The sequence below is a fragment of the Meles meles genome, chromosome 17, assembly GCF_922984935.1.
Source record: "Meles meles chromosome 17, mMelMel3.1 paternal haplotype, whole genome shotgun sequence".
Taxonomy (NCBI): domain Eukaryota; kingdom Metazoa; phylum Chordata; class Mammalia; order Carnivora; family Mustelidae; genus Meles; species Meles meles.
Window position 1 is genome coordinate 6,674,141 of NC_060082.1, and position 24,356 is coordinate 6,698,496.

Here is a 24,356-nt window from a genome sequence, read left to right on the forward strand (position 1 = left end):
TTCTGGACCCGGGTGCACTCGGTTTCCGGTGTCATGGCGCCCTAAGGTCCCGGCAGTGGGAGAGGCGGCGGCAGGCACCTCCCTGCGGAGCCGCTGGTCCCGCAGGCGGGGATGTGACCGCGGGCCCGGCCGGCCTGCCCCGGGCGTCGCCTCAGCTCCCGCGCCACTGGCCCTCAGTCCACACCGATGGCGGGATCCGGCTGCGCGTGGGGCGTGGAGCCGCCGCGGTTTCTGGAAGCCTTCGGGCGGCTGTGGCAGGTACAGAGCCGCCTGGGGAGCGGCTCCTCGGCCTCGGTGTACCGGGTGCGCTGTTGCGGCACTCCCGGCTCGCCCCCCGGCGCCCTCAAGCAGTTCTTGCCGCCGGGAACCACGGGCGCTGCGGCCTCGGCCGCGGAGTATGGCTTCCGCAAAGAGAGGGCGGCGCTGGAGCAGTTGCAGGGTCACAGGAACATCGGTAATGCCGCTGCCTCCTTTCCCTTCTTGCCCAGGTCCCGGCCCAGCCGTACACCCCCTCTCAGCCTGGCGTTCCGGCTCCTGTCCTTAACGGGGGAGACTTGGGTCTGACCCTCTCGTGGTCACCCGATCCAGGCCCCTTTCCCATCCCCCTTCACTCGGTCTGCAGTAGGGTGGAGGTGGTGGTCTGCTTCGCCCAGTGTCACGTAGTAGATGCTCAGTTAAGTTCTGTTTTGCATCGGAGAATGCAACACTTATTAGCATAGAGTTATCTTTTTTAAGGGAAAAGAGGCATATCTTGGCTAGATTTGTTATTTCTTGTATGGAAATCCTGAATCTTCGCATACCAGTGGAAAAATGAGAAATCCTTCTGGGGCTTGTGATAATGCTAGTAACTCGGACAGATGTTATCTGATACATATTTAGTTTGGATTTGGGAGAAATGACTCAGTATTCACAAAGGAGTCTTCTGGAAGTGTGGAAATTAGGAACATTTTATACCTTTACCCTGGTAAGACTGTGTTACATGATTTAGATATTCACAGTGTAAGATATATGGTTACTGATGATTGATTTATGAAAAGTCTTCACTGTCATTACACTGAGTTTATAGTTATAGCTTTGGCTAATAAAGAAATGTCTTTCTTCCTGGCAGGCATAATCTGTGTGTAATTTGAAGAGTTGCTTTTTTTATATTACCACTTTAAAGAAGAATTTCTTAATCACTAGTGTTGACTTTTTTTTTTTTTTTTAAAGCTTGCTAAATGATGTATATAACCCTGGTATTTAAGAGTAAAAAGTTTTTTTTTTTTCTTCCAGTTTTTGCAAGCTTGAGGACTTGTTGAATCCCTGCAAGATTTAGTTAAATTGTCATCTTGAAAGACGTAATCTTGTAATATTTATTTACTTATTTTCCCCCTTCTTTTAATATTTAGATTATAGAATGCTATTTTGGATCAAAAGCCAATTTCCAATTTTGTTGTTTGCAGGTTGTGACATCCATCTCAAGAGTCCGTAATGCTTAGATTTTATTTTTCATCATTTTTGCTTGGTACCCTGAGTGTATATTCACCTACTGGGAATGCTTAGTGAAATACAATTTGATTATTGTGCCATATTTAATATCTTTGACTAGTGTTGAGCTGTGGAAGCTTTTCTCATCTTGTTTCATTAAAATAACCCAGTTGCCAAGAAATCTGACTTTTGGGAGAAACAAATTGCAGTGGAAGCGTGACGCTCATCTGAGTTATCCCAGATTTGCACTGCAGAGGTAGCTATGTTAGTTGTAACTTGTTCCGAGTCTGATTTTTAAAACATTATAACTCGTTTCTTTTTCTAGTGACTTTGTATGGTGTCTTTACAATCCACTTCTCTCCAAACGTGCCATCACGCTGTCTGTTGCTTGAACTCCTGGATGTCAGTGTATCGGAATTGCTTTTATATTCCAGTCATCAGGGTTGTTCCATGTGGATGATACAGCATTGCGCCCGGGATGTTCTGGAGGCCCTTGCTTTTCTTCATCATGAGGGTTATGTCCATGCAGACCTCAAACCACGGAACATATTGTGGAGTGCAGAGAATGAATGTTTTAAACTCATTGACTTTGGACTTAGCTTCAAAGAAGGCAATCAGGTAAGAAATAATAACAGGGGTGCTTTGGCCAACACTTAGAGGTATTTCTATCTAAAATAATGCTTGGTGGGTGTCTGGGTGCTCCGTGGGTTAAGCCTCTGCCTTCGGCTCAGGTCATGATCCGAGGGTCCTGGGATGGAGCCCGGCATCGAGCTCTCTGCTGGGCAGAGAGAGAGGCTCCTCCTCTCTCTCTGCCTGCCTCTCTGCCTACTTGTGATCTCTCTCTCTCTCTTTGTCAAATAAGTAAATAAAATCTTTAAAGTAAAATAAAATAATGCTTGGAGATAAAGCAAGTAAAAAGAATTTCATTGTCACCATGTAAAAAAAGGGTGAATATTTGGGCTAGGTAGGGTAATTAACTAACGGGTAATTACTCTTACTGCTGCCTTCAGTGTTGGCACTCTGTCTCATGGCAGAACACACATAACAGTTCTGGCAAACCCTCCAGAGTGTCCTTATTTATCAGCAGTGCCAACAGACAGGAGACTCTGAAGAAATGAGCTGCTGTGTGGAGAGTGTACAGCTTGCCTGTGAGAAGTGCCCAGATGATGAACCAAATAATTAGGGTAGCCAGAGACTAAAAATCTGGCATTCAGTTTGACAGTGGTTTATTATACTTTTAGAGGAGTAAATACGCTGTGGCGATGGAAAGTGAACAGTTTTTTCTTGGTTGTAATATTTACTCATCTTCTTTAGGATGTGAAGTATATTCAGACAGACGGGTATCGGGCTCCAGAAGCAGAACTGCAGAATTGCTTGGCCCAGGCTGGCCTGCAGAGTGATACAGAATGTACCTCAGCTGTCGATCTTTGGAGCCTAGGAATCATTTTACTGGAAATGTTCTCAGGAATGAAACTGAAACATACAGTCAGATCTCAGGAATGGAAGGTAACTTATACCAGTGCTTTCGTTTGGAGTCCTTCATTCTGATTTGAAAGTACTTGCTTTATCATGAGTCTCACTGGGGACGCTGTTTACTTCCTCTCTGATACACTCCTCTTCCTGCATGTTTGATGCCTTCAGTGCTGCTATTCGTTTTCATAGCTATAGATGTGCTAGTGCGTATTGTACACTTGCTGATCTTAGCCTGGGCCTGATGTGTAATAAGTGCTCGATAGAATGAATAAATGCAGAAGTGATTCAGTTATACTACATCCTGCGATATTACTAATACAAGTATAAGTTTAGTGATAATCTTTACAGAAAGCTTTACAGTTACTACTTTATAGTTGGAAGTATTTTAATGCACAATTTCATTGAATTTCATAACAATTCTATGAAGATCTTTAGTGTATTGGTTATTGGTTACTTTACAAATGAAAAACTGGAGGCACAGATACATAAACCATTTATTTGGTCCAGGCCATACCACTAGATGTTCCAGACCTGGGCTTCATACTCTGTTCTTCCTGTTCGAGTTCAGTGTTCTCTCCAAGTTCCCCAGTGCTTTATATTAATTTATATTCCATATATGAACTATCCTGGTGAAGTGAGTACTGCTTATAACATTGTTTCTGTGGGAACAGGAGTTCGAAATTCCAAATCTCTGACATAACGATGAACTTTTTGTTGTTCATACCTTAAAAATTAACTACATTATGTTTTCAAACATATTGTGAGGCCTAAGTGTTGCGATGGTATCAGTACCCTTTAGGCTAGAGGTTTGATAAGTAATACTGTTTAGGAATCATTATTGGTTTTCATATTTAGCAACAAGTATTTTTCGAGCATCTAGTAATAACATAGTTTGTGTATGGCTGGTGTACCATGTAGAGTTAAATTTCTTTTCAGCCCTTAGTCATCTGTTTCTGAAGTATTCCTGGAAGGAATGCTTTAATAGTCTTGTGGGTATACCTAATGCTTACTTTTGGCAAAAATGCTACCATGCAAGTAAAACCAGTATCGTTATTCTGCATTGGTACTCTCACCCAAACTAGAGGCTAAGTAGTCTTTCTTCAGTGCTAATCCAAATACAGATCAATTACTTGCATTAGTTTTGATTATCTTTGAGACCTTTGGACTGTATCTGCTTGGTCCTGAGCTGATCAGAACTAGGTCATGTTCAGACATTTTTGTATGTAATTGGGAGGTAGGATATACATTAAATCTTCGGTATTCACTCCTCAAAATAAAGACAGTATTTTATATTTTAATCACCTTTGGGAAGGCAAAATTGCCAAGTGAGTATGAGTTTAGGCTCTGAAGTCAAACTACTAGGGTATATATCTTGCCTTCCCCTCTTACTCGTTATTTAGGGTTACTGAACCATGATTTACTTTCTATAAAATGAGGGTAATAACATTTTTCTTAGAGAAGAAATTGAGGTTAAAAAATAAATGATGCCTAGTTCTTAGCACAATGATAAGGATCGTATCTGGTCTTTTTAATCATGTACACACTTCTGAGACAGCTTAGTACTCAGGGAGAAAAGTTATGTTCCATAGGATTTAGAGTATGAATAATGTGAGGGATGCAGTTTTTAGATACTGCATTACTTCCTCGCTGGTGGTGTAGTTTTATCTGAAAACCAGTTAAAGACTCCTCACCAAGACACTCGGACTCAACTCTCACACATTCATTTTCTCACTTTGTATGAAACCACATTTTTATAAGGTTGCTTTGGTATTCTTACACATTCGTCTAGTAAGTATTCATACAGAGTGCCAGGTACCGTACTAGGTGCTGAGAATAGAGAAGAAAGTTCCTCCTCCAGAGGCTTATAGTTATGCACATAATCCCCTCCAGTAAGATTATAAGCTCTTTAAAGAGTGTTTCCTGTTGTATTTTACCTACCAAACAGTATGGTGCTATGTGGCTAGTACTTGGTAAATACAGTATGAATTGAATAACCAAAGGAAGACTTTTCTCCCTTTTTTTAGGCAAACAGTTCTGCTATTATTGATCACATATTTGCCAGTAAAGCAGTGGTGAATGCCGCAATCCCAGCCTATCACCTAAGAGACCTTATCAAAAGGTACATCGTGTGTACTTTCAGGTTCCTATTTGTACATTTATCATATAAAGGTTATTTTTGTTTTGTCATTGTTTTTGTTTGGATTTTACTGAACGGATCACGTTGAGGCTCTTCCTGGCAGCCATATCTTTGGTCTCTTGTAGCTCTGGCAGTCCTGTATACTTGGTGGACATTAGGTTTTTGTTTGGTTTGGTTTTTGTTTGTTTTAGGTTTTTTTTGAAAGTAGGGTTTTAAAGAGCGTCTTTACTAACTGAAGACTGAGTTTGCTTTTGTACTACCAAAAAAAAAGTTTAAAATAAGGTAGCTGTGTACTATACTTTAAATAATTACTTCTGGGCACTCTGGGGACAGATACTGTGTTTCTGATTTCTGAGTAGGTCCAAGCACATTAGATATTTTAAAATAAGACATAATGTGTATTACCAAATAGTTGGCTTTTCACATTTCTAGCATTATGGACCAGAAATGAATAAAATAATAGTTATGCTGCAAAACGATAGATCTCCCGATCAAATCAGAATATTACTCTTTCTTTGGAATATTGACCCTATAAACCTTCCAACTAGGTCTTTGGGGGTTTTTTGTTTTTTGTTTTTAGAGCTTTTTATTTCGAAACAATTACAGATTCACGGGAAGTTGCAAAAATGTTACAGAGAGGTCTGTGTGCCTTTCATCCAGTTTCCCCCAGTAGTAACATTTAATGTAACTGGAGTACAATATCAAAACCAGGAAATGGACATTACAGTCCACAGAATTCACTCAGATAAGAACTTAAAAATTTTACTTGCACTTATTCATGTATGTTTGTGTGTTTTACCAATTCGTTTTCAGTAGCTGTTACTATCTGATTGGTATTAGATTTACAAGTGGCATTTTACATGGAAAAGATGGCATTGTGAAATTATGTAATGGTTTCTAACTTGGAAGTTGAATCATATAAATACTGGTATTGATTTTGTTTTTGTTTTTGTTTTGTTTTTATTTTTTGGTGCAAAAAGGTGATTTATTAAAGCATGGGATAGGCCCCGTGGCAGAAAGAGCTTCTAGTATGGACTTTGTTATTTTGGATTTTTTCCCCCTTGATTGTGTAGCTAACACTAAATTTGGAAGCTATGGAGAATAGTGATCAGCAAAATAAAAATTATAAACCTACTCTCTAGTGTTAGCACTTTGGTGTATTTCTTTTAGTATTTTTCTATGGATTTTGCTGTGTATGCATGCAAATTATTTGAACCATTTTTTATTGTAGAATAGAGCGCAGATGCTGAAAACAAATGTGTAACTTCACGAATCCTTAGGAATACTCTTGTAGTCACCATTCAGGTCAAGAAATAAAACTTTGCCACCTACCCCAGAAATTCTCTGTGTCCCCATCTTAATTTTCAGTCCTTCTTCCTCCCTAAAAGTAGCCACTGCCTTGACTTTTATGGTAATTACTTCCTTGTTTTCATTATAGCATGTATCCTTAAACACTGTGGTTTACTGTTGCTCTTCTAAACAAAAGTCTTTTTTTTCTTTTAATCTGAAAGATCCTTTTCCATCTCCTACCCCACTTTTCCCTTGTTTACTTGTTGGACAACCTAGGTTGTTGGCTCAGTTTAGCTGTCTGCAGTCTGAATTTTGCTGATTGTGTTAATTCTTGTGTAGCTTAACATATTTCTGTGTTTTTCCTATATATTGGTAGTTGTATCTAGAGGGTTACTTTTTTTTTTTTTTTTTTTTGGCATGACCATAGATGGTGTTGTGTTCTTTTATAAGGAGGCACATAATATAGCCATCTCTGTTTTACGTATTAGTAACTGTTCACATTACTTTGGATCCATTACTTTGTTAGGGGCTGCGGAATAGGGATGATCTCATTCTGTCATTTTGCTTCCTTTGGTTAACCAAAGACAAAATAAATGCTTGATTCTTTCTCTTTATTTACTAGTTTTCGTAATGAGTTGATCCCTGTCATCCTCCAAAGGGAACCATTTCCTTTTGAAAGTTCAGGGTGTTTTGATTTGGTAACTGCAACTTATCCTCACTGATGCTAAAATTGCCCCATCTTTGATGACTGTGAGCTGTGTGAGTTGGTTTCGGCAGGCCTTATTATCTTTTACAGCTTCTTTGATCTCTGGTGTGACAAGATGTTCCCAATTTGTCTTACACATTTCCTGCCCCACACTTGGAAGCAGCCATTTCTCCAAGAAGCCTGATTTCTTTTAGTAGGAAATAGTATTTTAAAAAAACAGTCTGGGTTTTAGAAATACTCTTTGCTACTGGGATGGTCATTGTTTCTAGGCCTTATGGATGTAGTTCATACTGATATTTCCAATTCAAATTTGAGACTAGAGGTTTTATTTAACTTGTATTTCACATCTCTTTCTCCTTCTATGTAAAGAATTATGATTCTTAAGGACAAGGGGAATGCTAGAATTAGAATATTTTGTAATTACTCATTTGCTTTATTCCAGCTTACTTAAAACTGTCTCAGAATCATAATATTCTAGGAAGATTACTGAAATTATTTTTGCATGTGCTTTTCCCATTCTTTCTCATTTGAAAATTAGTTGTATCTGTGTCATCAGTTTCTGTAACCATTATGTGCCATACACTCTGTTTGAACACTTGCATTTATTCTCAGTTCTACATGTAGCTGCACATTACTGTTCAACCCTGGTCCTTGTGGGGCTGTCTCTCTCATTGTTTTAGTTTCTGAAGCGTGATCTCTAGAGACCATAGGATGGATGTTCCCTGAGCTCTTGCTTGCTGGTGGTCAGTTGTGCTTATTATACTGGAGACTCATTCATCTGGGTATAAAAATGAGAGGCGTTCTTTTTTTTCTTGAGTGTCTTAAACATGTTACTCCATTTTATCCTGGCATGTAGTGTTGCTGTTGAAAAGTCTAAAGACACATTTAATTGTCTTTATATTAAAAAAAAAAATCAGTTGGTCTTTTTTGTCTATGGCTGGACAGTTTCATTTTTTTAAAAGTCTATTGATTTTGGGGTGCCTGGGTGGCTCAGTGGATTAAGCTTCTGCCTTCAGCTCAGGTCATGATCTCAGGGTTCTGGGATCGAGCCCCACATTGGGCTCTGCCCAGTGGAGAGCCTGCTTCCCCCTCTCTGCCTGCCTCTCTGCCTACTTGTGATCTCTCTCTCTTTCTGTCAAATAAATAAATAAGATCTTAAAAAAAAAAAGTCTATTGATTTTACCAGAATATATCTTGATTTGGATTGTTCTGGGTTGATATTGTCAGGAAAATAGTTTCAGATCTTTTTGCTCATTTATTTTAGGGTGGTGTTGTTAAATTACTCTTTTTAGTATTCGTTCTCTTGCTTTGGTTTTCTCCTTCAGGCACTCCTATTCTACATATATTGGATTTTTTTTTTTACAGTATTCGTTATCCTTATTTCTCTTGAATCTTTTTTTTTTTTTTTATCTCTTGTATTCTTTTTGATTTTTTTTTTTAAAGATTTTATTTATTTGTCAGAGACAGAGAGAGCACACACAAGCAGGGGGAATGGCAGGCAGGAGAAGCAGGCTGCTGGGTGAACAAAGGGCCCAATGCGGAACTTTATCCCGTGGGGTATCTGAGATCATCATCTGAGCCAAAGGCAGACACTTAACTGACTGAGCCACCCATGTGTCCCTGTTTCTTTTTGATTTTTAAAAATGTTTCTTTCCACCTTCTATCTATCTTTGAGATACTATCACTATATTTGTTCATCCTTCAAGTTCTTGTAGCTTTATTTTATGAAGTGATTTTTTATTATATTTCTAATTCTTTCTGGAGTTCTATTACCTAATTATTGAGATTTTCTAATTTTGATTCATCATATCTTTTATCGTTAAAAAACATCTTTTGCTCATTTTGAAACAGTAGGTTATCATGTCCATCTGTGTTCTTATCATGTCTTTCTGGCATGCATTCATTGCCTCGGGGCTATCATTTTGCAGTTCTGTCTTTTGTGTAATAATTTTGTTAGTAATGCTTTTTATGTGGTTCACTTTTATATGAAACTCATTTCCTAAACTTACAGAAGGAGGTGTAGTTGGGATAGCTTTGCTAATTGTAGAGGGCTCTTCTTGTTTTTATGTAATGTTAAAAAGGGGGGGGGGTTATTCTGAAATCTCTGCCTCTTCTCCTCCGTTCCTTTTTTCTTGGTGTCTCTCTCTCTCTGTGTTAATTTTATTTACTCCATCCTACTCCATTTGGATTCTGTTTTCCAGTTTTCCATTCTCTGTGGGACTTTGCCCTGGGAAGGAGCTTTAGCTAGTTCATTTTGAGAAGTCATAATGTCTAGGTTATTCAAACTCCTTCAGATTTTACAGAAGACTTCTTGCATTCACTTGGAATTAGAATGTATACCCCTTGTAGTTACAGTTGCTTTTTTCCAATTGGCTTACTGTGCTTTCCAGTCAGTACCTGTTGGATATTTTGCGTTATTTTCTCTGCTTCATCAGATCATCCGTTGCTTTTCTCTGCTTCCTTCCACACAGATCTCAGTATGGTGCAAGGCTTACTACTATGATGGTTTGTTCCTAGCCTCTTGTATTTTGGTATTTATTGGGGTTGCTTAGTTTTGTGGTAAATGTCATCCATGGGTTTTTGATTTTGTTACCAAGTTGTGCTGTTGTAGGGGGATTTGATAGAATTCAAAAATCATCTCACCATTGTCATCTTTTTTTTAATTTGGATTACCTAAATTTATGTCTAGCTTTTTTTTTTCCCCCCACTTAATGTTATATAGTATGGATCACTTTCCATGTTGCATTTACTAATCAGAAACGTTATTTTAAAATATAATATTGTGCCATAGGCATGTATCATGAGTTACTGATCCATTTACTTAGAAATAGCTTTGGGGCACCTGGGTGACTCAGTCAGTTAAGTGTCTTCCTTTGGCTCAGATCATGATCCCCGGGTCCTAGTATTGAGCCCTGCATCAGGCTCCCTGCCTAGTGGAAGTCTGCTTCTCCCTCTCCCTCTGCCCCTCTCCTGCTTTTGCTCTCTCTCTCTGTCAAGTGAATAAAATCTTAAAAAGAAAAAAAGAAAGCTTTTATATTTTTTTGTAGCTGAATGGCTCAGTAAGCCATGCTAATATAATTAATGTGATGAACACTTAGACATTTTAATTTTCTTTAATGATTTCATTTTCAAAAGAGTTTTTTTAAAGATTTTATTTATTTAATTTTGAAAGAGAGCACAAGCAGGGGGAGTGGCAGGTGGAGGGAGAGAGAGAAGCAGACTTCCTGCTGAGCAAGGACCCTTATGTGGGACTCGATCCCAGGATCGTGGGATCATGACCTGAGCTGAAGGCAGACGCTTAACCAGCTGAGCCACCCAGGTGCCCCTCATTTTCAGAATTTGACAGTAATTATAAAGATACATGTTTTTGTGTTTTAGCATGCTTCATGATGATCCAAGCAGAAGGATTCCTGCTGAAATGGCATTATGCAGCCCATTCTTTAGCATTCCTTTTGGTAAGTTGCATACATCTTTATTTTTCCTTGGTTGTTTCATAATCAAATAAGCCATCAGAGCTCACTTACACTCCCAAGCTCTTTTGCCTAGTGTTCATCCATTGATTTTGGTGAGTTTACATTTAACCGTGTTACTACGAACCTTAACAGCCCCTCATATTGAAGACCTGGTGATGCTTCCTACTCCAGTGCTAAGACTACTGAATGTGCTGGATGACGATTATCTGGAGAATGAAGAGGAATACGAAGGTAAATGCTTCCTATATTGTATTTTATGTCTTTTGCAAATAGAGTAGTCACATTGTTTCATAAGGTTCTCTATTCTCTTAATTTACATATTGAGGATATTGAACTACATGATTTCTAAAGGATCTCACTTTTTGATTCCTGCTGAATATCTCCCCCCAAAATTCATGTGGCAAAGCCCTAGACCCCAGTATGCTAGTATTTTGAGTTGGAGCCTTTAGGATTTGATAGGACTAGGTTACGTCCTGAGGGTAGGGCCTTTTTTATTTTTTTATTTTTTAATTTTTTTAATTATTTGACAGAGATCACAAGTAGGCAGAGAGGCAGGCAGAGAGTGAGAGGGGGGAAGCACACTCCCCCCTGAGCAGAGAGCCTGATGCGGGGCTCGATCCCAGGACTCTGGGATCATGACCTGAGCTGAAGGCAGAGGCTTTAACCCACTGAGCCACCCAGGCACCGAGGCTGGGGCCTTTTTAAAAAGAGGAAAAAACAGGAGAGCTCTCTCTACTGCGTGAGGTTATGGCAAGAAGGCCACCGGGTATACGGGACATTGAATCTTCCCATACCTTGCTGTGGGAATTCCGACTCTCGGGACCAGAGAAGTAAATGTCTGTTCTAGAAGCCACTCGATCCATGTCTGTTATGGAAGCCACTCAGTCCGTGGCATCTTGTTAGAGCAGCCTGTTTAGGCGAAGATGATTCCTCAGGCCCGTTGGACTCCTTCATATTTCATAAGCCTTTCCTAAATTAATCAAGATTAATTTTCCTGGCATGTTCTTTCCATCTGCTCTTTTTAGTCCTGCCCTGTGCTTCCATTTATCCATCTTAGCTCTCAGTTTTGCTTTTAACAACTCATTCCTTCTGTGTTCACTGAGGACTGGCTCTCTTGCCTCGAGTATAGGAAAAAGCAGGATTATTCCTTGTCTTTAGTGTAAGAGAGAGTTATGTCAACAAATGGTTGGCGTTTGATAAATCCGGAAGTAGGGTAGTACCCAGAGGCAGAGAGGAAAAGGACTAAACTCCTGACACCGTGAGGTTGTTTCTGGAGGTGATAGCCGAGCTCTGGCAGTAACTGGAGTGGCTTGACTCCCAGTGGAAGGGTTGGTGAGGAAATGGCACAAAGACACAGAGACGAGAGAAAGTGTGGCATGTGCCGAGAATAGTGAACTGTTGGGTGTGATCGTATGGTAGGATGTATATTGGGGAGCATTTAAAGAAATAGCCAAGAATATAGATACATAACAGACCGTTTGCTGTGCTAAAGAATTTGGATTTTATCCCAGGGAAAACACCACTGCAGTGTGACACTAAAGAACTTTGTATCAGGGGTAGAATAGTCCCTGGGTTAAAAGTACCCAGTATATTTGTTCGTTGTTGAATGTAATAAAGAACCATTAAAAAATTAGGAGGGGTGCCTGGGTGGCTCAGAGGGTTAAGCCTCTGCCTTCGGCTCAGGTCATGGCCTCGGGTCATGGTCTCGGGGTCCTGGGATTGAGTCCCGCATTGGGCTTTTGGCTCAGCAGGGAGCCTGCTTCCCCTTCTCTGCCTGCCTCTCTGCCTACCTGTGATCTCTCTCTCTCTGTCAAATAAATAAATAGAATCTTTAAAAAAAAATTGGACTAGGAGAGTGATGTAGTCAGACTGAGGTTTTTGTAAGAGCAGTCTGAGAGCAGAGTGGTGAATGGACTAAAACAGAACCAAATTTTAAAATAGCAGTTGCTTAGTATTAAACATTTTCTTTGTGGAAAGTTAAACCATTTACAGATAAGGCTAACTTGACCCCACTATCTCTTGTAAGGGTAAGTTATTTTATGTCCCTGAGCTTTGTCTAGTTACCTGACAAATGAAACAAATGTAATTTCTTTTTTTTTTTAAATTTTAATTAATTATTTGACAGACAGAGATCACAAGTAGGCAGAGAGAGGGAAGCAGGCTCCTTGCTGAGCAGAGAGCCCCATGCAGGGCTCGATCCTGGGACCCTGGGATCATGACCTGAGCCGAAGGCAGAGGCTTTAACCCACTGAGCCACCCAGCGCGCCCCCATAACAATGTAATTTCTTGGAGTCTGTAGTAGTTAAAGAATCTGCAGCCTCAACTTTTCAGAGTTCCTATTTATGTGAAAGAATAGCCTTGCCCTCAGCATTGTTTTAATCAGGTCATTGTGGTATCAGAGATTCTAAATAATCTCCTGGCGATACTGCTTATGTCCTTGGAGTCGATCTACCTACTGTCTTCCTCACCTAATTCTGTCTATTAATAATTTTTATCTCTATAAAACTCAAGCTTGAGCATAATATGCTTACTCTTTTCTTTGTATCTTATTGTATAATGCTTATAAATACATTGAGTGTTTAAATGTTGCTATTAAATCTTAGTGTTTAAGAATCTTACATGAGGTGCCTGCGTGGCTTAGTTGGTTAGGCATCTGCCTTTGGCTCAGGTCGTGATCTCAGGGTCCTGTGATCCAGCCCTGGGTTGGGCTCTCTGCTCAATGGGGAGTCTGTTTCTCCCTCTCACTCTCCCTCTCTCTTGTTCTCAGATAAATAAAATTTTTTTTTTTTTTTTTTTTTTTTTTTTTTTTTTTTTAAGAATCCTACATGAAGGGGTGGCTGGGTGGTTCAGTCAGTTGGCATCTGATTCTTGTTTTCGGCTCAGGTCACGATCTCATGATTGTGGGCATCTCATGATTGTGGGATCACGCCCCAGGTTCCGTGCTCAGGGGGGAATCTGCTTCTCTTCTCTCTCACCCACTTCCCCCTCCCCAACACGTGTACGCACTCCCTCTCTTTCTCAAATAAATAACTAAATCTTTAAAAGTACAACAGACAGTATGGTAGCATTCAATAACTTTGTTAGTTCGGATTAGCAAGGTTAGCATCAGGTAATGCTTACTAGTGTTAGGTGAACTTGCTTATTAGAAATCACACATGTTGGGATGGCTGTCTTGTAATCTTGGTGCAGGTTGGGCAGGAAGTTGGATTCAAAACTTCCACTTTAGACCTAAATAGATTGCAAATCAAGATTAAGGTCAAGTTCCAAGTCAGGAGAATAAAGGGAAAATTTATTTAACTTCATAGCTCTTAACGCATGAACACAGACAGGGCCCTTATCTGTCACCCTGGTAAATAGCGGGTAAAGGGTATAAACAGACCATTCACAGAAGAGGATGTGCAGCTCTCTCTCCTAGAGCTCATTCTCGTTTATCAAGATGCTCACTGAAACTGTACGGATGAGATCTTTGTTACCTCATGTGGACGGTGAAAATATTTGATAACCTTCGTACTGGTAGAGTATAGGAGAATATTTTCAAAATACATTTCACATCATTGGAGAGAGTTTAAATTGCTAAACTTTATGAAAGGCAGATTGGTAATTCTAACAGACTTACAAATTCATATTCATTTTGTCCTAGCAGTTCCACTCCTAGAGTCAACTTGGAAATACATAAGTGAAATGAGATAGATACAGATTTATCTGTTACAGTATTTATAAGGGCAAAAAAATTGGAAATAGTTTATTTAGTAGTAGGGGACACAGTGGAGAATTTATTGATCATTCATAGGGTGAAATAACTACACAGTCATAAAAACAAATGAGAACATTGCATACAGTAATATTAAAGAATCTTCAAGATGCAATGTACTAATAAAGAAAAGTGAGTTTGGAATTTTTACTTAGAAAAAAGCATGTATGATCATGTTTGCTTGTGTAACCTTATAATATTTATGGAAGGACGCAGAAGAAACTGATAATGTTTGTTGCCTTCGAGGAGAGGAAGAGAGGCAGTTGGAAAACTGGGAAGAAGACATTTTTTGAATATTAACTATTCAAAATATTAAATTTAACAGAATTATTAGATGCATTGAATTTATATTATTCTTAAGCTTAATTTTAGATGATGTAGAAAATGACCTCATTACTTAGATATGGATTCCTGAATTCTTTGATGCTTTAAAATTTTTAAATAATGAATGCTTGGTAATTCCAGCAAAGCCGTTACTGTTCTGTGTTTTCATAATCAGATGTTGTAGAGGATGTAAAAGAGGAGTGTCAAAAATATGGACCAGTGGTATCTCTCCTTGTTCCAAAGGAAAATCCTGGCAGAGGACAAGTAAGTGAATGTTTCTATAGTTTCAGAATTATTCAGAGGTTACTAAAATCCTGAGCAAATGTTTTAGTTCTGTAGTACACGAAAATGTTGCTAGAAATGATGAATTTTGCATCATGGTTGTTTTTTTTTTTCTTGTGCTTTTCATTTTCTCCCCCAAGGTTCTGTAATATGCATGCTTTTTATATGGGTTAGAATTGTTTTTCTTAAAAAGTGTTCTCTACTTTTGAGCCATTGTGAAAAGTGACACCAACTGTATCATATGCTAATTCAGGTCATGTCAGCTACAGAAATATTATGGCCTACTTTTGTTCTAATTAAGTAGAGTTAGAAAACCATTTAGGTTAGGTTCTCATTTTAATGGAGTCATCGGTGCTAATTTAAAGAGGGAAAGTGTACTGACAGAATCCTGAAATCAGAGCTCTGGTCTCAGTGTGACTGCCTGACTTTGTGATGATGATCCTTAGTGCTTGCATCTCTAAAATGTACAAGCTAGAACTACGAGTCTCAGTTTTGGGAGAAAGAATTTTAGAGAAATCTTTTGAAAGCTCTTTTGAAGATCTTTCTTTTATCTGTAGTATTTTTACTTTTCTGGGAACAGAATATTGTTTTCTTCAGGGTTTCTCAACCTTGACACTATTGACCTTTGAGCCAATATCTTGGTTGTGGGAGTGGTCCTGTGCATTCTAGGCATTTAGCAGCATCGCTGCCCTCCACTCTATAGAGCCCCCTCCCCCCACTCCCCTTCCCAGTTGCGGTGATCAAAATTACCTCTAAACACTGCCAAATGCCCCCTGGTGGGTGAAATCACCTCCGGTTGTGGATTGTTATTCTATCCTTTGGTTCAGTATTTTGAAAATTCTTGGCAACTAAAGAAAGAAATGAAAGAAATTTCACTCTAATCTTAGTGAAAAGTTATTGCCAGTATAGTAATAATATTTACCTCATTTAGTGTCGGCAGCATACTATATGCATAGTTGCTGTTTATGTAGTCAGCCGGTGTTTATTGAGCATCTGTTATGTTCTAGGCCCTGATACAACAGTGATCAAAACAGACACAAGGATTCAGTGCTAAGTGCTGTGGGGGGAGGGTCTCAGGAGAAGAGGTTTCATAAGTGCCTGGGAGGGAGGATTATAGTTGCGTGTCGGTAGTGGGGAAGGCCATACTGAGGTTTCGTTTGAGTGGAAGTATGAAGGAGATAAGGAAAAGAGTTCCAGGCTAAGGGATAGCAGGCTCCGAGGCCGTGAGTTTGCCTGGCAGGTTTGAAAGGGTTAGTGTGACTCTAGCAGAGTGAGAAAGAGGGGATATGGCGGGTTTGCTCGCAGGGGTGAGGAGGTGTAGGGTGAACCTTGTGGGACTCCAAAGGAGAGGGGAAGATCTTTGAAGACTCCGAATGAAGGACTAACATGATCTGACCTGATGTTAACCTCAACCGTCCGTATGAAATAGAAGACATAGAATATAGAAACAGAAGGAATATTTTCGGGATAAAAGGATCCCGGTTTCACACAATACAAAAAATAAATATTCATCAGCAAGAGGAAATCTGCTATGTTAAGAAGCTTTCATTGACGTTTAGAGGAGAATGAAAACAACCGATGAACTCGTGGCCTCACAGGTTTAACTTCTCCAGGTTATTGAAATGTCTGTTGGCAAAGTCAGTCAATTTGAATTTAAAGTCAGTTAATTTGAATTTTCCATTCAAATTAACAATGCTGTGGATTTTTTTTTTAAAATCACTGAAAACATGAATTATGGAATGGATCTCATAATTACAAAAGTAGTCAAGATTAAATTGATAAAATTATTTAATCTCATTGCAAATTATAAAAATGTTTCTCCTCTTTTGTTTGGAATGATATAATGTATAAAACTGTAGGTTGTGAATCGAGGAGCATGCTAGAGAGCATGGCATTCCTTCTGTAAGTGCGTGTCTACTCGTTGAACTTTGGTGTATGGATTTAGAAGTCATTGAGAATCAGGTTAAAAAAATTCATAAAGAGCTTCATTCTCACTGGGCATCATCTTCTAACTTCTCTTTTGTAGTCAGTGAAAAAGCATATGTTGCCAGAACTAACTGGTCCTACAGCCAGCATATACTTTCATTTTCTGTAAAAAAGGGGTTATAAAGTATTAAGTAATTCTAAAATGAATAAAACAAGCATTGACTGGTTAGAGTATGGTTTTAAGATATAATTTAGATAATGTAGGTCTCACCTACATTATTATGTGAAGTCTGCGTACTCTGAAAGAAATCACTGGATGGTATCAATAGTATTTTCTCCATGCTGTTCAGTTTAAAGTAAACAGCCTGACTGACTGTAATGAGTTGGCCATTTGGAAGTGTTTTTATCTCCAGCTAATAGCACCGTTGAGGATGGCTTTTAAGAATAGCTAAAAATCCCCACTTAGCTTTATACATATGAAAATCAGGGCCATTTTCAGCACTGGGATGATCTCTACATGAGGAACACGTAGCTTGAGAACAGCCGTGGCTTGGGAGAGGAAGAGAGTCTTCACCTCTCCGCTTTACAGGATACGGGAATTCAGAAAATCCCATCCCAGGCCAGAGTATCCGAGGCCTGAGGTCTTGCGTCATCCGTAACAGAAATACTCAACGTAAGACAGGGACTGAGCAGTCAGTCATAGGCTGGGACTAGTGCTTTGTTTGCCAGTGAAGGAAGTTTCATTTAGAGAGTGCTGTATTTGCACTTGTCTTTCCTTTTCATGCTCTGGAGCTTTTTAATACCCTTTGGAAAGAATTTTATTAGTGGGAGAAGGGTTCCCACGAAAGGGGAAATGAAAAAGGAGACTCTGCCTCAAACTTCTGGGTAGATCCGATTTTAAGAGCAGGGACAAGTGAAAGCTGAAAATCTGGAAATTGGTTTCCTTCAGACAGTCTGTTTTTGCTTCCCTTTGAAAGTCTGAGTGTCTAGGATGCTTGCACCCAAGTTTGAAGACTGTTGACATCTCAGATGAGCACGTAACTGAGAAAGATGAGGCCGTTCTTTTTCTGGTTCACAAATTTATGGGTAACTGAGGACAAGTCATTTAAAATGATTTTCCCTCCAAGTAACTTTGGCTTTAGATGAACAAAAAGAGCATAAGCTATTACGCTGTATCCTCTACCTGTCTCAGGTCAGAATTCACGTACTCTGGAAACGGAGATTTTACCTAGGTGTAAACTTACTCTTCACAGTAGTTATGGCTTCTCCGAATCTTTAATAGGTGTAAAACCCAATGACCTTGACTGGTAGTTTTTCCTCCTTCCTCTTCTAAGAGTGCGGACTGTCTTTGAGGCGCCGTGGAGTGCATTTGCTCCCCAGGCTGTTTGCCGCTGCCTCTGGCACGTGTCCACTGCAGCTCACCTGCAAGAACATGGCCAGTGGTTGTACGTTTTTCACTCGACTTGTCTTCGAAGGGTTTTTCAGAATTGAACTGTGTAAAGGAATTGTTCTAACCCTGCTGCTCAAAAATGTGGTCCACGGACCAACCGCGTTGGCATCGCCTGGGAGTTGACTTAGAAATGCAGAGACTCGGGCCCATGTTAGACCTCCTGAAACTGAGTCTGTGTTGTAACAAGGTCCCCAAAAGATACTTGTGTGTACACTAAAGTTGGAAAAGCCCTGTCCTGGAACAGTTTTGATGGAAATGAAGCTGACTTTGTTTTCTCTGTCCTCTTACAGGTCTTTGTTGAGTATGCAAACGCTGGTGATTCCAAAGCTGCTCAGAAATTACTGACTGGAAGGATGTTTGATGGGAAGTTTGTTGTAGCTACCTTCTACCCGCTGAGTGCCTACAAGAGGGGATATCTGTATCAAACTTTGCTTTAATCAGTAACCTGAGGACTCTTTCCTGTTTCTCCTCCATTTCCTGGGTTATTGTATTCTATATCTGAATGCAAAAGTACCCCCTTTTCATTTTAAGGGAATACTTTGTACATTTATTTAATCCTACTAATGTGCAGTTGAGCAATGGCTGCATTGCAAACATTTGGCACCGAGTAGGACAAGACCTCTCAGCTATACCTTGAGGGGTTTTAGAGCATCCATACCGGCAACCCTTTTTTTGTGCAGTAGGGAAGTGCTGCTCTTCAGTATGTAATCTAAAAGGATATTAATTATTTCATGTGATCATGAAGCAAGAATGAATAATATCATGTCATAGTGAATATTAACAAATTTGGGAAGAGTCGGTGACAGCCCTCACGGATCGTTCCTTTACGCTGTCGGGCGGGTCTTCCTCATCCCCGATCTTCACGGCTGGCTCTGGACGCTCCCAGTCATTGTTAAGTAACCGTCAGGCAGCGATGACCTACTGTGTTCTTCACACTGAGTTATGAATTTTTTTAAAGGAGTACTGTAGTACTGAATATTCCTTTAAAGAAACTGCAGTGAGCCTATCTCCTTTTTTTTTTTTTTTTTATTAAGGCTTTTCAAATAGAAAGCTGATGCTTGATCTTGCACAATTTTTATGTCTAGTACGTATGCTTGAGTGAGTGTGCAGGTATGCGAGATTAGAGAAGATCTGAGTCCACGTGCTTTATAGTATGAATCTTGTGAGCTAATGCGGTCTACACGTATCTCTTCCCTAGCTGTTTCGTATCTGTCAGATTTAGGATGTATGTTTGAGAGTTGGTCTGTCTGATAGAATGTAAATGAGAAATAGATCATTCCTGAGAGGCTCAGAACAAATGAGTCTAGACTGAGTTACACTGAAACTCTCTTAAAGTGATTGGAACAAAGCAAAAGATTGCCCGTCCTTTAATCTCCTTGAGACCCTGTGTTAGCTCATCTTTTTTGTACTGAATCTCCTGTGATCATTGTAAGATTTCTCAAGATAGAGTTCTGCCTATAATGAAGGAAATTGAAATGGCCAAAAAGAAAGATGTTCAGTGAAGGGAAAAGAAAAAAATGGGCAAAGAGAAAGTGAATAGTCCAGGATTCTTTTTTTCTTCTTCTTTCCTCTCTCTGTCCTCCCGTTCCCTCCACTGCGTCTCCTCTCTGTGGCTGTCTCCTGTTTCTGTGGCTGAAGAGAAGCTACTCTGAAAGTACTCTGGCTTCTGACTGCAGGGAAGTTAAGAAAAGTGAAGCTCTAATAAGATGGAAGTAGAAAGGACGAAAAACTCAGAATTCTTAGAAGGATTCACAGCAATCTGCTGTGTTCCCGAGCCCAGGATGCTGGTGTGCGTGAGTTCGTGAACATGGGTTGATGACATGGTTTTCGGAATTGTAATTTTGGATTCTTCCCACTTCGTGTAGATTGACTTCAAAGGTTTAAAACTTAGGAAACCTTTATAAAGCACTGATAATACAAAAAAATAAGTTATACACAGGTTATGAATTTTTTTACTTCCTTATCTAAATGAAAGTTTTCATTTTTTTTTTCCTAAGGAAAAAGGCTTTTATACCTTTCCCTGCTGGAAGCCTCCTCATAGAGTTTTTCTTTGCCGCGCGTGCCGCGCAGGTTGTTGGGAGCCCAACTAGGAATTTACATTTCAGAGGATGAATTATCTTACCCTTTTCAGACAGTTACTATCTGACAGTTGAGTTATTTACAGTTATAGCATTCAGGACTCTCCCTTATTATTTATTATGAAGCCAGATTTGGTGTAAGGAGGCTGATTTATGAGTTGCCAGAGGCCTTGTGGCGCGGTCCCCAAGGGAAAGTTGTGTCTAGTATGTGCCCTTAGGAGGAAGAACTGTTAGTTCTCGTTGTGGCCCTCTCAGAAGGTGATTAGCTTGTATGTGTTCAAATAACAATTCAAGAGAGTATAACCAGGACTCCGGAGACCTAAGCTTTCCTAAAACATCAGTGTTTGTAGGGGTGACAGCTCCCGGGGTGATTAGAAACACCAGGTTCTTGCATGTATACAGGTGAACACAGAACACGAGTGAGTTCTTCTCAAGGGCGGGTATTCTAGGCGCGCACGTGTCTCTTTCTCATTCCCCCTCCCACCGCTACGAAGAGAAGACCCTGACGAGCGAGCTGCAGGTCGGCTTCCGAGCTTAGGGACGCAGTGTGCCGCTAGCATCTTGCTGCTGAATTTCACGGCATTCTTGGATTGTCTCCTTCTTTGCTGTTGTGGTCCTACCTGTATGTAGTGTTTAACACTGTAGAGTTGTATTACAGAAGATGCTAACTCGATTTTAAGAGAGCGAAGGGACTAACTGATGAGCCTAAGTAACCATGCATTGAATTGAGAATTTTATATTAAAGCCACAGAATTGAAACAAAGGCTTCCTGTGATTTAAATGGTGATCTTACAGCTTTTAGCCCGTCACTACCAAAGAAGACATTTGCAGATCCTCCCCCGCTCCTCTGATACTACACGAAGTTTCATCTTAGTTTCTCAAACCTGAACCAAATATTATCAGAAGATGCAATTTTTATGATTCCTTTAGGGTGAAATAGATACACAGAGATTTTAATTCCTTAAAGTTACTAAAACCTAGGGATTTTCTTGTTGAGAGGCAGGGTAAAGAGGCGAGGGTTTTTGTCACTTAAACCTTACTCTTTTGGACAAATTTAACTCAGGTAGTTTTTCTTTCCCTCAGTTAACGTCTGTGCTTCCCTCCCTCTTGCCTTTCCGATTTCTCATTATTCCGTGGTTTCGTCACGGTACATTTTTTGGCCCAGGAAACACCTATAAATTGGTTATTCTACAGGAAATCTTTGGTTCTTGGGAAACATCCGGAGGAGGTGACTAGCTAGCCACTTTCCAAACTCGGATGCCCTATTTCAAGGAGAGCAAGTTGAGTTGCGCACCTCAGTAAAAGAACGCAGCAACTCCGAGCAACTGTTGGCTGCATTTTAAAGGGACAACAAAACAGTAATCCTCCGGCAGTAAGAGATTGCACTTCCTACCACTGGGTGTCTTCCTTTGGTTTGTGGCCATCGGTATCGCAGCTCTTCGGGGAAATTCCCTCCCTGCTATGCCTTGAGCCAAAACTGGCTGCTTTTAGAACAAAACCATAAATGCAGTTTTACTTGTCCTTTCCTTTGTTTTCATCGAGACAAGGATTGCCTTCTTTTCGGTACTCCAGCTGCTAAAACGTGCTGAGATATGTTAAATTAACCTTTAAAAAAAAAATCCTTGAGTTCTTATTTAACTTGCCTTCCACATTATATTTTAGTCTCTGAGCACATTTGTGATCAGGAATGCTGCCAGAAACAGTGCTGCCATGGAGAGGAAGTTGAAGAGAGACTCTGGGCATAAGGTGTGTTTCTATTTCAATGCAACGGGCTTTGACCCTGCCGAGGGCATCAGTTACCCTTCTGGAATAAGTGCACGCCCGAGGTTGAGCGCTCACGGTTCCCGGCCCCTTTGCGTTTGCTCATCCGATGCAGGGAACACTCTTTCATCATTTTCCTCTTAGGTCTTACGTCCAACTTGATCATTTCTGCCATTGGTTCGACTCGGCAGCATGACATTCTAGTTTTTGTCATTTAATAAAAATCAGCACCATAGTAACTGATGGTGATTATAATATCGTAGTTACTGGGTGAGGCTGTGGGAGAGACACTCAGTAACTGCGTGTTTTACCGAGAGTTTTATGCAAGGGTACGTGCTAACTGGTATCGTTCAGATAGGGTACAGATGGCATCGCATCAGGACGAAATTTTAGTCCGGTGGATGTGGAGACAGTCAAAGATTTAAGCAAGTGCCTTGTGTTTCCTGGAAAATATTAAAACTCATTTGGGTGAAAGCTCCCAGATGATAATTTATTGCACCTCTGCCTTTTCCTTGGAATAACTTTTGGATTGAGTCATGTAGTATAAAAGTCCAAAATTTCCTTTGTTTCCCTTTATTTTGTATGTGTGAAATTACTCATTTGATTCCCCCCCCAACATTACATGTGATGGAAAGCCAGAGTTATCTGGCAGAATCTAATTCTTCCTGGGGTCTAGTTCCATTTTCAGTACTAGGTTCCTTCTTCAAATCTTACTACTCTGGCTCTCTGATAGAATTTGTTTATTTCTTGGCAAATGTGGTCACACACAGACCAGCTTTGGGTCATCATTAGCTCAAGAGAATTTCCATTTCTTCTTAAGGTGCTCAATAAATCACCTTCACTTGAGAAGATAGTCTTCCCAAGTTCGTATTGCCAGTAAGCTTTCTTGGTGAATATAAAGATGTTGTGTCTGTGATGTGGAACTGCTCTGGACCTCTTGTGGTATATTTGGATAAGTTACATTTTCTTAGTTACAGAGGGACATGCACGTTTTAGTTTTAAAGTCCCCAGAAATTTAAAGAATTTGTTTCGTTTTGTTTAAGGTTAGCTGTTTCTCTGCCTGATACCGCAGGATGTCGGGGTAATCTTAGCCGCCTCTCCCACCTCGCTGTTGGTCAGTTTTCCTTAAAATTGGGTGATGACCAGTAGGTAGACACAGTGACATGTAATCGACAAGTACTGTGGATATTTAAGAAGGAGGTGAACAATTTTCACTATTTTTGCTGCAGTTTTATAGGGGAAATGGACTATAAAAGAAATACCTATAAACCAGAGAGCATGTAGGAGATTGTATGTTTTATAGGTGGTACTTAAGGTGATCTTCAGGATATAAGATACAGAGTTTATACTTTGTTTACGACCTTTGTTCTCCCGATGAAAAGTTTTTATTCATCTTCCTACAGTTTAGCACTTTTGTTGTTCCTTTTGCGGCTTATGAGGATCGATGTTTTGGATTCACTCTGTTTGTGCTCTTCAGATTGTCGCCATAATTGTGCGGTTCTTTTTATGTCGCCGTAAATGCTGGAATTCATGGGAAGCTTATCAGATGATTGCCTGAGTGTTATTTCCCATTAAACAGAATAGCTTCCACAGTATCCTAAGAGAAACTGTACCTAGGGTCACAGTATTTTAGTTTAGAGGCAAAGAGAAGCATACTGTCTTACTTGCCTTAACCAACCATCAATCCTTGTGCAGAAAAGAGCTTATTTTGTTAGACTCTTGACTCTTAGCGAGAGAATTACATGTAGTTACTTGCCCCCCCCCCCCCCCCCCCCCCCCGCTGTTGCAGTTGGCTTCCCCTCTTAGGCTCCCCTCTTACTGATATTCACGGAGTCAGGAGTGTGTGAGAGCAGACATGGTGAGGTGTTCCAAATCATGCATATGGACATAGAATTGCTTCGGTTATTGGAATTATGGATGGCGGTATTATCTCGTTAGCATGGGCTGTCAGAAATCTGCCAAATTTAAGAGTAAAGAAGAAAAAGAAAAGTCAAAATAGAGAGGCGAGGGGAGGAAAACCGCTTCCTTTCTGGTATTCGTAATCTTCCATCTAGTTTTTGATCAAAAAGTGCTATTTTTTGGTAAAAATCCAGACGTGGTACCTGAAGCATAGAACGTTGCCTTTCCGACACATTCCTCATCATCGTTTCCCCAGAGAATCATTTTTAGAGCTTATAAAACCAGACTAGGTATCCGTATTCAGTTTGACCTAAATTTTTAAAATAAACATTTAAACTC

General features: G+C 40.0%; 1 protein-coding gene across 1 annotated transcript; it reads left to right on the plus strand.

Annotated features, from left to right (window-relative positions):
• Positions 1-23,471, plus strand: UHMK1 (U2AF homology motif kinase 1). The gene is made up of 8 exons (XM_045982805.1): positions 1-454; positions 1,793-2,085; positions 2,782-2,973; positions 4,965-5,059; positions 10,452-10,528; positions 10,679-10,777; positions 14,797-14,885; positions 18,570-23,471. The coding sequence occupies exons 1-8, from the start codon at positions 187-189 to the stop codon at positions 18,714-18,716; spliced, it is 1,260 nt and encodes a 419-aa protein (XP_045838761.1). The 5' UTR covers positions 1-186; the 3' UTR covers positions 18,717-23,471.
• The last annotated feature ends 885 nt before the right edge of the window (positions 23,472-24,356 follow it).